The 12,977-nt window shown below is 53.8% G+C and overlaps 1 protein-coding gene across 4 annotated transcripts; it reads right to left on the reverse strand.

The window, feature by feature from the left end:
• Positions 1-1,076: 1,076 nt before the first annotated feature.
• On the reverse strand, positions 1,077-10,246 carry TP53INP2 (tumor protein p53 inducible nuclear protein 2). Of its 4 annotated transcripts, none has more exons than XM_050807321.1 (5): positions 10,026-10,246; positions 9,063-9,179; positions 5,679-5,852; positions 5,032-5,320; positions 1,077-4,461 (listed from the first exon to the last, which is right to left on the reverse strand). In XM_050807321.1, the coding sequence occupies exons 3-5, from the start codon at positions 5,800-5,802 to the stop codon at positions 4,212-4,214; spliced, it is 663 nt and encodes a 220-aa protein (XP_050663278.1). In that variant the 5' UTR covers positions 5,803-5,852; positions 9,063-9,179; positions 10,026-10,246; the 3' UTR covers positions 1,077-4,211. The 4 variants fall into 4 exon arrangements, with proteins under 4 accessions (XP_050663278.1, XP_050663281.1, XP_050663279.1 ...); XM_050807324.1 differs by having other exon boundaries at positions 5,032-5,200; positions 10,026-10,228; XM_050807322.1 differs by lacking the exon at positions 10,026-10,246 and adding an exon at positions 9,759-9,825.
• Positions 10,247-12,977: the final 2,731 nt, after the last annotated feature.

Consider the following 12,977-nt stretch of genomic DNA (forward strand, 5'->3'; position numbering starts at 1 on the left):
GCTGAGACAGCACTTTTTCACCACGTCACACATTGCTTCTCCATATGCATGGTGGATAGATCCAAAACAATTGTGCTTACATCTCTTCCGTGCAGGAGGTAAGCCCAGACTGGCCTGTAAGATTGTGCCAGCATCAAGAATCTAGTCCAGGGCCAGGTGTGGTGGCTCACACCTGTAATCCCAGCACTTTGGAAGGCCTAGGCGGGTGGATCACCTGAGGTCAGGAGTTCGAGACCAGCCTGACCAACATGGAGAAACCCCGTCACTACTAAAAATACAAAATTAGCTGGGCATGGTGGCGCATGCCTGTAATCCAAGCTACTAGGGAGGCTGAGGCAGGAGAATTGCTAGAACCCAACAGGCAGAAGTTGTGGTGAGCCAAGATTGTACCATTGCACTCTAGTCTGGGCAATGAGTGAAACTCCGTCTCAAAAAAAAAAAAAAAAAAAAAAAAAAAGAATCTAGTCCAGTTTAGGTCAGGTTTCCACCTTCAGTCCAGTTCTGTGGTTAGATGGAGCAGCTTCCAAATTAGAGAGGTCATTTTGTGTTATATATTTCAGAGATGTTCACTACATTTCACTCTGGCTGCCCTGCTTCAAAATGTGTGTAGTCTCCAAAGCCAGCTGCTTCTGCCCCACCTTACCCCCAACTTTCAGGAGACTCTGATGCTGGGGGCCCTGGCCTTGTCTCAGCCTGGGCTTCAGCCTTCTGCTGCATCTCCCCTAGGGCTAGACTTCATCCTTTCCCTCCAGTGGCTCCTTGCCTTTGCTCTAACCCAGTGCCTGAAACCAAAAGGATGAGTTGGTCATTCTGTCATGCTCTTATTCTCATCTCATCTCTATTTCAGCTGTCTTCATATATGCGTCTTGCATTATAAGGATCCTCTAAAAGTAGTTATTTATGAGTCAGACCCCATTGTCTGGCTCTGTTCCCAGTAAGCTTATCTCCCCTCTTCCTCTCCCATGACACATACACCAGAACCAAAGCCAGCTTTATCATAATATCCTATGCCACTACTGTGCTTAAGATTACAAAGTGCTTCTCATACTTAAGCTCAACTCAGGCAGAAAGGATCATGTGCTTTAAATAGATTTTTATTTGTTTTTCTTTATATTAATTTTTTTCTCCCATAGAGGAATAGCATTACAGTCTAACAATCAGAATTCTGTTACACACATACACAGGCATGCCACATGACCCAGTTGAGGTGGTTGTTTCCTTGAGTCTGTTGACACGTCACATGGTCAAAATCTCCTCATTTCAGCCAGTCTCAAAACACCCAACAGGGATGCACTCAACTTGTTGGTTCCATGTGGAACTAGGTGGCAGGGCGAGAGGGAAAGTAGTAGAAGGGGGCTATGGTATGTCTGCATTCAGTCCCCTCATGTAAAGCCACATGGATCTAGGGGGGTATCCAAGAGCACTGATGGGGTCCTTGTTGCACCTAAGACATTATAGGTCAGAGCAAGTTGATTAGAGGGTTCCAGGCAGGGAGCTGGGGAGCAGGCATACTCTAAAACAGCACCAAACTGCATTCATACACACACGGTGCCCTACTAGGACTAGACTGGCAAAGACTGGAAAGACACCCAGCTTGAAGGACCCACTCAGACTTAACTGAGGAATAACTGGAAGTCACTCTTTGATGTAACTGGGACTCACTCTAGAAACAGGGGTCCCTCTGACACAGTTTTGGCAAAGTGCTGGTAGTACTGACATTAATACTCTCAAACTGGTACAAACTCTAGGGCCTCTGAAAACATCGATCAAAACAGAGTCTCTAACCCCCTCCTAAGGTTGCATAGGACTTTGAACTCTGGTTCCCTCATGTATTCAAGTTCTGTGGTTTAAAAAAAAAAAAAATCCTGAAGCATGCTCAAGGTGAAAGGCACGTACACAGTCAATACAGTATGACAAGGGCTGATGCTTCAGGAGTCAGACTAGCAGGAGACTGAGTAGTGTTGGTTTTTAGAAATCTATACACAATTAAAATATTGCCACACTCAAATGCTACAGAATCTATAGGAAAGGTACAAAAAAATAGCCTTGCAACCTGCCACGTGAGAGATTGGGTTCTAGAACTACAGGAGCCTCCAGAAATACATGTAAAGAAAAGGCCTTTTAAAATTTGAGCCAAATGCCCTATAACTTAAACTCTTCCCCCACCAGAAGGATCATGGGCACCACACAGGACTGAGCCTAGGTCCCAGCTGGCAGTGAGGAGTAGGCAAGAAGGGTTGGAGGGAGTTTCAGCTCTTGGAGGTGCCGAAGACCCTAGGCTGGCTGTGAAGTGCCCAAGTGGTAGCTGGAAGAATAAAAGCAACTAGGTTGTAACTGAAGGAGAACTTGGGGAGAGGAGCAAGGCTGTCAACTACTGGGGCCCTAGTGGACTGGCGTGGGAGCTTTGATCCGTTTTTAGTGTTAATTTGGCTTATTCCCTGGAATAGGAGACCCCATCAGGTATTCCTCTGTCCTCATCCCAGCATCCATGGGGATACCCCATCCCTTCCCCACATATCCCCCATGAGGCCTGGGGCTAGAGGGTCAGGGAGGGCAGCTGCCTTTGCCCTCATGGGAATGCAGAGTTTTCTCCAAGCCTCAGCTTGGCTGGGAGGCCTGGAAACCTAGAGTTGGGGTGAGGGGAGGACTTATGTTCATATGTACCAAGAAGTCTTAAAAGTTCCAAGGAAGAGTGGGCACACACTAGAAAAGGGTGGCTAGAAAGAGGAAATGGGAAGCAACTCGGGGCATCCCAGGAGGCTGTTGCTGGTGTCTGAGCCCAAAATTCAGTCTCACCACAAGAAGGGGGAGGCCGGTGGCCCCTGCCCCGTCTGTCTCCCCCAGGGATTCAGGTTCCCTCCTCCAGGTACTTACTGGAGGAGGAGGGGAGGGGGACCATAGGGCACCCATCTCTCCCCAGCAACCTAGAAAGAAAGGCCTGTGGGAGAAAATGAAAAGAGGCCCCCTGAAGGCCCTGAACCTGGATAGGAACAATTTGCGGATTGGGACAGTAGGGGTCCTGGACTCCTACTTAGGATTGCTGGCTAGCCATACTGAGCAGGGTGTGAAATACAAGGCCAGAGGCAAGGTGAAAGCTGAGCTGTCAGCCTTGGGATGACTTCACCCCATGGTGTGTCCTCCAGCATCACTGCTCTGCACGCTGACCGAGAGTGTGTGCCCTTTCCCTGCCTAGAAGCTGCGTGGCCTGCATGTCTCCTAAGCTAGTTCTAGCACCTTGGGCTTGTGAAAAGATGGCCAGGATAGTGGGGCCTTGCCCAGCTTCTACTCGGGTGACATGTCAGGGGTAGAGTGGCAAGGTACTGACTAAGCCCTTCGGATTCCGGGACCTGCACAAGGGTGGATTATAGAAAAGGGAAGTGGGGGCAGACTCCAGGCTTCAGCCTGGGAGCAGGGTTTGGCCTCTCTGAGCAAGCACAGTGCACACTCCCTTGGTGCCCTGCTCCCTGCAGCTTCTCAACGTGTCTGTCCTGTCCGCATCTCCAATAGGCTGCCTTGTTCCCTAGATTCCCTCCGTCTTCTCCCTCTAACTCACATCTCACAGTCCTCTTCTACATACTGTACCTTTCCAGGCCTAAGTAGCTCCGCAGAGTACCGTCCCCAAGGCAGAAGGAAGGGGAGACTAAAATTAGCAAAACCCTGAGCCCTTACTAGAGGGCAATGACAGCAGCCCAGGCTGCAAAGGCTCTACCTGGTCAGAGCTGGGCTCAGGGTCCCCACCATTTGGGAGGGAATTACTGGGAATGAAGAATAAGGGAACAGGAGTAAGTGTAATGCCAACCATGGGATAGTGTGACTCATGTAAGGTGGGAGTTGAAAGTGAGGAATGAGCCAGATCAGGGACTGGAAGAAGCTTTCAGAAATAGGGGTGGGCCAGAGGTAGAGGACTGAAGGGCAAGGGTGAAGGGGAAAGACAGGGATGGGGACCGGAGAAGAAAGGATGGAGGGGTCAGGAGTAGGGGGCATGGATGATTAGATGCTGGGTATGGGGGCCAGAAGGAGTGAGGGTGAAGGGGGCTTGAAGGGGTTCCGAGGCAGATTAGACGATCAGAGATGGGGATATTGAGGGTGTCGGCTATCACCTAACCTCACACGCTTTAAGAAGGGAGGTTTCGGTGTCCAGCCCGAGGCGTCGGAGGAGCCCGACAGGGATCGGGAGTCAGCAAGGGGTTCGCGGCGCGGCCGGTGGACGCTCAGTAGTTAAACTGGCGCTGGCACGGCTGGTAGATGAAGCTGCCCTGGTTCTTGGACCGGCGCGGACGGCTCTCGCGGGCTCGGTTCTGTCGCTGCACCGCCTTGGCGCTCAGCGCGTGGCGCTCCGCCCGCTGCCGGGCCCGCTGCAGCCGCCGCACCTGGCCCGCCTTTTCCAGCAGCGCCGCCCGCGCTGGGAGAGGAGCGACGTGGCGCGCGGCCCGGGGCTCGCGGCCGGCGGGCGCCAACTCCCTGTGGGGACAGAGCGAGGCTCGGTCAAGCCGGGTAAGCCTGGTGGGGGAGCTAGGGGCCGCTGCCATCTCCCACCCTTGCTTTGGCGCAGTTGTGTCCGTTCAGATTGGGGTGCCCGACGCCCTTCTTGTGGGTACCAACCCGGAGGTGTCTCCTCGGTTCTAGCCCATAACAGGTAAACTGGACCTCGGGGAAGACTGGACCCCCCACTCCCCATTCCACCCTTGCCTTTCTGTTTAAGTCCCACTCCCTAGACGCTCCAGCCACGCTCCTCAAGCCTCCAAATCCGGCCCCGGCCTCTTAGCCACGCCCCTCCCTCCCAAGCCGCGCCCCGGCCACGAAGCCACGCCTCTCCCACCCAACAGCCCAGCCCCTCCATCCTCAGGCCCGCTTCTAGCCTCGCCCTGCGGCTCATGGGCCCCCGACTTTGTCTCAAACGCAACTCTCCCAAGGCCGCAACCCCCTCGAGCGCGGGGCCGGGCTGGCCCGCTACCCCAGCCTCCTGGCCTGGACCCTGGCCTCCAAGATCGATCTCCCTGGGCATCCAGGCTCCGCCCCCGGCTCGCTCACCCTTCGCTGAGGTCGCCGTCTGGCAGGGCCGCGTCCGGGAGCGGGGAAGGGGGCCCGGGCTCCAGCACTATGGTGCTGCCGGTGACGTAAACGGACATGCTGGGGTGCTCGATGAGGAGGTCCTCCAGGGGGCTGCTCTGGAGGCGGGCGGGACCGAGTCCAGGCCCCTCTGCAGTAAAACAGGCGGGAGGGGTAACAAACCAGCTCTCGTCCATCAAGGAGGGCGCGGGCGGAGGGCGGCCCGCGGGGGCAGAGGCGGCCCCGGGGCTGGGTGGAGCCGCGTAGCTGTCTAAGGGGCGCGGGTTGGGAGCCGTGCAGAGGAGGGGAGCAGCGAGAAGGGACACACACGCACACCGGACAAGGGGGCGGGGAGAGAAAGGGCATCGTTAGTCAGACCCGCAGCCCGTCCGCAGCTCCCCGGGGCACCCACGGGCCAGGAGTCTCGCCCTGCTGCCCTAGGGGACCTGACGTGCGGCCTCTCCTGGGGCGCCAGGAGAGGGCCCCGCCTCTCATGGGAAGGGGTCCCGTGACCCCACCTCCAGTAGGCTTGGGGGACTCCCCAATCTCCCAGCAGCGCCCTTCCCCTCTGCTCGGCCATCTGCCCTTAGAATGACTTCACAGGCCCAGGAGGCAGACCCAGACCTCACCCGGCAGGTCAATGATGAGCCAGCCGTCCACTTCATCCTCCTCCGACACGAAGGCGCGGGGGCAGTCGGGGTCTTCAGGGGGCGAGGGGGTGCTGAAGAAGAGGCTGGTGAGGCGCTGGAACATGGTGGGGGGCGAAGCGGCCTCACGGGGGCGCCCTATGGCAGTGCAAAAACCTGGGAATCATAGAAGGACGTTGAGATGATTGAAGTTCACCCCACTCCTGGCTTGGGGCAGAGGACAGAAGATATCACCCCCAGGGCAGGGAGAAGGGTACACACAACAGGGATACGTGCGGACACTTTGAGGATATGTGCTTTCTGTATTCAAATCCAGGTTTTGGTTTTGTTTTCTTTTTTTTAATCTTCTGTATGATTTTAGGAAGTTATTTAACTTATCTGTGCCTTAGTTTAGTTTTCTCATCTGTCAAAAGACAATGATAATAGTACCTTCCTCCGGGCTCTTATAAGAATTAAATAAGCTAATAATAGTATCCTCCTCCAGGCTCTAATAAGAATTAAATGAGCTATATCAAAGTTATTGAAAGAAAAAAAGGCGGGGGGAAAGAACTAAATGAGCTAAACACTTATGAAGTACTTAGAACTACGTCTGGGCATACGGTAAGCACTCAACAAACTAATAGTTATTATTACAGGGTGTTTAGGAACATAGAAAGAGTGACATATGACACAGCTCTGCCAGGGAAGGTCTCCAGAGAATTGGACATCCAAGCTGGACTCTGAGGAGTAAACAGGAGTTCTCCAGGCAGGGAGGAAATTGCCCATACTGTCTGCTTGTTATCATCACAATATAGCTAGGCCGGGCGCGGTGGCTCACGCCTATAATCCCAGCACTTTGGGAGGCAGAAGTGGGTGAATTACTTGAGGTCAGGAGTTCGAGACCAGTCTGGCCAACATGGTGAAACCCCGTCTCTACTAATAATACAAAAATTAGCTGGGCGTGGCGGCAGGTGCCTGTAATCCTAGGCTGAGGCAGGAGAATCACTGGAACCTGCAAGGCACCACTGCACTCCAGCCTGGGTGACAGAGCGAAACTCAGTCTCAATAATAATAATAATAGCTAACATTTATGTTCCTGGCACTATACTAAGCAGCTTTACCTACATTACCTCATGTAATCCTCACAACTACAGGAAGTAGATAATTACTATCCTTACTTTACAGTTGAAGAAATTGAGGCACAGAGAAGTTAACTTTCCCAAAGTCTCACAGCTAGTAAGAGACAAAGGTGGGATTTGCATCCACACAATCAGATTCCAGAGGTGGCACCCAGAATCACAATATTCTATTGCCTTTTCTGGGTGTCTGTCTGAATTTGATATTTTCAACTTGGTGGACAGGGGTCATGGTCCATGTGTATTTTTCTGGGAAAAGGACCTTGGTTTTCATCATGATTTCCTAAACAGCAATCTTTGACCCACGAGATTAAGAACCACTCCTGGAGCCTGTGTGGTTTGAAAAGCACTGGCCAGCAGAAATCCCATAGAACTGCTACCATCTTACCATGTGATTTGGCATGGCTCGGTTGTGTCTGTCATATGAGGTGTAAAGATGGCATGCCCTCCCCGCTCTGACCCTCTTTTCCTGGGCTCCTGTTCAAGGGCAGCATCCCAGGCTAGGAGGAAGATCAGGTTGCTTGGGCTCAGGGAGACAGCAGGTCAGTGGGAGGTGATGATGGAGGAAGGGAGCTGTCAGTTTCCAGGGGCCCTTAAGGATGAGCACTGAGGGTTGGACCCAGACCCAGGCAAGCCCTTAACCAATCCTTCCCTGGGTGAAGATGAAGAGGGAGGCCCCCTACTCCAGAAATGGAAACACCAAGGTGGTAGCTCTAGATCTACCCCCTCCCCATGCCAGCCTACCTCAGGACTAGAGCTTGGCTGGGGGCTGCTGGCCATACTCCCCAGTACCTGAAGCCTGACTGACTCTCCACACCTGTTCCCTAAAGATGCTCAATGGTTTTGCTGCTGAGCCACTTGTCACCATTCTCTAAGGGTGTTTCCACACTTCCTGTAGAACTTCCTGGGGGCAGGTCCAGACTTCCCTGGAGGTATTTCTCCTCTTTCTGCTAATCCACCTGCAGTATTGCCATGTTTATTGCTACCTCCCCCATTCCCTGGAAGTGTTTTCACACTTGCTGCAGAATCACCTCACTTCCATACCCTGAGAATATTTCCACATTTGCAGACTCACAGGAGGCTCAAGATGCTGGCTTCCCTGGTGGGATGGGGGTGGGAGATCTACAAGGGTTAAGAAGGTGGCGCCACCCCCAACTAGTGTCCGCCCAGCACAATTCATGTATCCCAACCCATCTGTAGCCACAGGGAGCTGGTGACTCCATTGCCAAAAGCCCAGAAAGTCTGGCCCCTCTTGAAGGAAGGGAATATCAAGGCCTTAATGAGGCACATCCTCCTTCCAAGAACCTACTACTTCATGGAATATGAAAGAGAAGTTAAGAGTTGTTTCAGGGACCATCATATTCACCCAGCCCATTTTACAATGTGATGATCAGAAAGAACACATAATCTATCCAAAAATACATGGCTGGATAGTGGCAGGGCAGTCCTAGTCCCACGTTACTGTGCATCCAGTCCAGATTAGGAGGATGTCAGGAAAGACTCAGCAAACAATCCCCAAGAATACAATGATGCAGGGGTACAGGGAGGTGAAAAAGACCTTGACCTAGCCACACCACCCCTCGCCTAGCTACAAAAGGGTCTGGGGTTACTGGCACCAAGATTTAGCATGCACTTCCTGAAGACCCACTGTGTACCAGAGCCTGCACTGTGCCTCCTCAAATTTCAGATAGGTTTAGGGGAGGGAGGCTCGGGGGAGAAGCTCCCTGTCTGAGGTCACACAGCAAGTCAGTGACAGCCAGGAGTGACAGCAGCACCAGCCAGCCAGTGCCTGCCCCCTCTCCTGACCACTTGGGAAGCCTCCCAGATTTCCTTTCCCAGCCCTGCCAGCTTCCTGGTTCTCACATTCCCAGTTCTGCTCCAGGGAGAACCATTCCCTTTAATAACTACAGCAGCTCTGCCCAGAATAGCATTTGTGCCCTAAGCCGTCCCTACCCCCAGCCCATCCTTGAGCAAACTCCCAGCAGGAATGGAGTTCCTGGTTCAGCCTCTAGGCCCATCCACTAAAGTCAGAAACTCTCCTTATCCTATCCCTTTTCCTATACTCTCTGTGGGCGAAGGTGAGGAGGGAGCAGCAAAACACTTGGAGTTGTCTGCACTAGGCCAGGTCAGGCCCTTCCTAGCTGACAACCTAGGAAGTTGGGGAGGTAAAGGGCCAATAGAGGGAACCCTCACCCCACCCTCCAACCCCAACATCAGCCCTGGAGACACCCCGAGGCAGCCAACGACTCACCTCTCTGTGATCCAAACAGCTGGGAGGCAGCGATTTTATTGGACTCTAGGACTCCAAGGTACAGTGAGGACAGAAGGGGTCAGGACCACAAAACGTGAACCAATCTCCAGAGATTCCCTGGAAAAAGGTCCAGGAGTAAGGAGACCTAGGAGCCTATCAAACCGTGATGAGGCTGAGCCCAAGATCAGGTCCCCAGCGAAAGGAAGATGTGTATCTTACCACTTGTATTGAGCCTCTATTATGTCTATGCCCCTGGCTAATAATGCATCTGTCACTCAGTGAGCATGACTCTAATTGGTTGTGTGACCTCGAGTGAGCTAATTCTCCTCTCTGAGCCTGTTGCCCCTTCCATGAACTGGGGTCTAAGACCCCTCATTTTGGGTCTGGGAGTGACATCAGCTAAGGCGCTGCACACAAATCAGGGATTAGGAGGATGTTATTCTGTTAGTCCCTGGGGGCAGAGTCTGGAGCCGGAGGGAGGGGATCCCACCACCATCTGGTGCTGTACCAACCACCTGGAGTCCAAGGTAGCCCCGAACTCCTGACGACCCCCTCGACCTAGGCCCAGCAGCGCCGTGTGACTCCTTCTCAGGTTGCAAAGAGAAAGTAGGGGATCAGAGGCCTGACCCCAGCCCCTGGATTAGCCCTAGGAAATCGCCGACCCCCTGCAGCCCCCTTTGGATTGCAGCGTCTCACCCAGGGCCCAGCCCCGACACAGCGGCTACCGGGTCACGGGAGGACAAGCGACCCGAGCCTGTGGGGGCGGTGCCGGCCTTGGTGACGTCTCAATGTCATATGCAAATAGAACGACGTCATGGTCTACCGGGCGTGCGGCAACCAATTGGGAGCCGGGAACGCGGCCCCGGCGGCCGCCGGCGGAGAGAGACAAAGGCCTGGGCGCGGGGGGCTCAGGGCGTGTCCGTGGCGGGGGAGCCCCCTAGGCCCACCCGGGTCGGGACTCACCTGGGGGCGGGAGGGGGGCGGCACGGCGTTGAGGTAGTTGTGCGGCGGGGCGTCCCAGGGTCGCCGGCCGCTCACAGGCCAGGCCGCATCGCGGGGACTCGCGGGGGAGGCGGCGGCGGGGCCGCGGTCGCTCCGGGCTGCTGAGCTCGCCCGCCGGGCTTTGAGTCTGTGCGGCCGCTGCGGCGGGGCTCACGGCACAAATTGGAACGTTCAAACAGCTGATTGTGATGTCACAAAGAGGCCCGCCCGCCTCGCGTCACCGGCTGGCGGGGCGGCGGCCAATCCCGGGCTGCGGATCCCCCCCCGTCCCGCCCCTCCCCTCCCGGTTTGCGGGCCGGGCGCTCGGGCCGGGAAACGTTCTCGGAACCGGGAGGGTGAGTGTTCGGGGAGGCAGCTGCGGGGAGCTGGGAGCCCTGCGCCGCGGCGAGCTCTCCGCGAGGAGGATCTCCACTCCCTCCTACCGGCTCCTCATTTTCCTGACTCTTCCCGGATCGAAGCACCCTCACCTCTCCCACTGCTCCCCAAATCCTTTCACTGCATCCCATGTCCAAGTCCCGCGATGCGGACCCTGTTCTTGATCCACACCACGTCTGTGCACCTCCATTCTCCCCACTGCCCTTCTCCCTGCTCTCCCTCCCTCCTCGGGCTCACACTTTCTGCTTTCCCACCCCGGTTTTTCTTCAGCTCTGCAGGCTTGAGAGAAGAGGGACATCCCCCACCCCCGGTTCCGGGGGAGCATCTGGGAATGTAGAGAAGTTAGTGAAGCTGACGGGAAATTTCGCAGAGTAGGACTTGAGAGGAATTGCCCTGTGCTGAGTAAACATTGACCTGAGAGGGCTCTGCACTTGAACGTTTTCACACCTTACTTAATCCACGTTGCTACTGGGGCTGTACAGAAGCGGCAGGACAGGGGCTGATTAGGAGTCCTGATTTACACGTGGGGAAGCTGAGTCTCACAATCTCACTGTTAGCGTGTGAACTCATATTCAACAATGCATTCAACATTTATTAGGCACCTACTTTTGCACCACCATACCACTAGCTGACATGTATTGAACACTTACTGTGTGCCACGACCTGTGCTATGGTGCTTTATGTGTGTTTTTTTTAAATCTTCACAACAACCCCAAAAGGTGGATATTTTCCCCGTTTTACAGTTGAGGAAACAGACTCACAGCGCTCAAGTGACTTTCCTAGGTCTCAAAAGTATAGTCAATGGCAGAGCCAGGATTTGAACCTATAGCTCCCAGCCCTGACCCTCTCCATTCTCTACATGCACCAGATGGTCTAAACCTCAGGGCGCTTCAGGCTCCCCAGAGTCCTAGCTTTCAGTCCTGTCGGTGCCCTAGACTTGCTGTGTGACCTCAAGTCATGTTACCTCTCTGGGTCTCAGTTTGTCAAACAACATATCCAGGCTTCCCTCTAGAGCTGCCATTGTAAGATTCTTCCAAACTCTCTGCCCTCAGGATTCCGCCCACCCCACGTTCTAGGCCCCAGCTCTCCCAGTGGCCTGGGAGATGCCTGAGAAGAGACCACAAATACACATATCAGAATCTCCAGGGCCAGAGGTTCTAGGTCAGCACAGCAGGGCTGGTGGGGGAGGGTCTGAGAACTGCCCATCTAGCCCAAAAGGAGGCCAGAGGTGACCTAGGCCAGAGGTTAATGCACTAGTGATAAAACTCTGTCCCAGCCTCATCTGAAACCCCCAAGGGACTCCTTAACCCTAGGGACAGAGGAAGAAGCCAGAAAAAAATAACCTGAGGCTGAGGGGTGGAGAGGGGAGTCGCCTTGTGGCCCTTGGAGTGTTATACCCAAAGTGTCCTCATTCCATGCAACTCTGAGCCTCTGCCCATCACAGCCACTTCCTGCTAACTTCATACCCTCTCAGACCTACTTGCTGACTTTAACTAAATAATCCCTAACACATCTCTCCTGTCAAGCCACTTGTTTGTTCTAAGACCTGATGTGGCTCCTAAAGCCCCACACTCCTAACACAGTACTCATGCCCCTCATGCTCCAGCCCCAGTTCTGTCCAGCTTCACCTCCTCTTCTCCTGCATGCATCTTGTGCTAAAGTCAAACTCCTCGTTCACTCTACGGCACTTTCTCACCTCCACCCTTTTGCTCAAGCTGTTTCCTCTGCCTGGAATGCCTTCTTCAGAACTTTCTGAAATCCAGATCTTTCCTGTCTTCAAGATTCTACTTGGCCAGGTGTGGTGGCTCACACCCATAATCCAAGCACTTTGGGAGGCCAAGGCAGGAGGATTGCTCGGGGCCAGGAGTTTAAGAACAGCCTGGCCAACATAGCGAGACCCGTTATCTGCAAAAAATGAAAAAATTAGCCAGATGCCATGCACCTGTAGTCCCAGCTACTCAGGAGGCTGAGATAAGAAGATCACTTGGGTTTAGGTACAGTGAGCTATAATCAAGCCACTGCATTCCTGCTTGGATGACAGAGCCAGACCCTGTCTCTTAAAAAAAAAAAAAAAAAATAGAGAGAGAGAGAGGTTCTACTTACCCTTTTTTCCTCGAGGTAGCCTTCCTTGTTCCTTCCCACCAGTTGATGGCTACCTTGATGGACAGTCATTTATTTGTTCAGTAAACAGTAAATGATGATCACTCGTTGTATGTGTGTATGTCTTCTCAAGTGAATGGTTGGCATCCCAAGGGCAGGGTCTTTGTCCACGTATTGCCCCCACCCAGCTTGTGGGGGTCTGGCATAGAGTAGACTTTCATCGAAGGCTCAGTAGTTATAGCTTGAAGCTTAAGAAGGGTGGCTGGTTCAGGAATGTACACCTGCACTCTGCCCTGTGTACAGGCAATGGTCTGTTGAGCACATGGTTCTGGTTCCCCAAGCCCAGAAAAGGGGGCTGTTGGCTACACTCTGGTACCCTAAGTGACTGGACTCTGTTCCCAGCATTAGCTGAACCCCATTTCTAGGCTGCTAAGTCAG

This window comes from Macaca thibetana, chromosome 10, assembly GCF_024542745.1.
Source record: "Macaca thibetana thibetana isolate TM-01 chromosome 10, ASM2454274v1, whole genome shotgun sequence".
NCBI lineage: Eukaryota > Metazoa > Chordata > Mammalia > Primates > Cercopithecidae > Macaca > Macaca thibetana.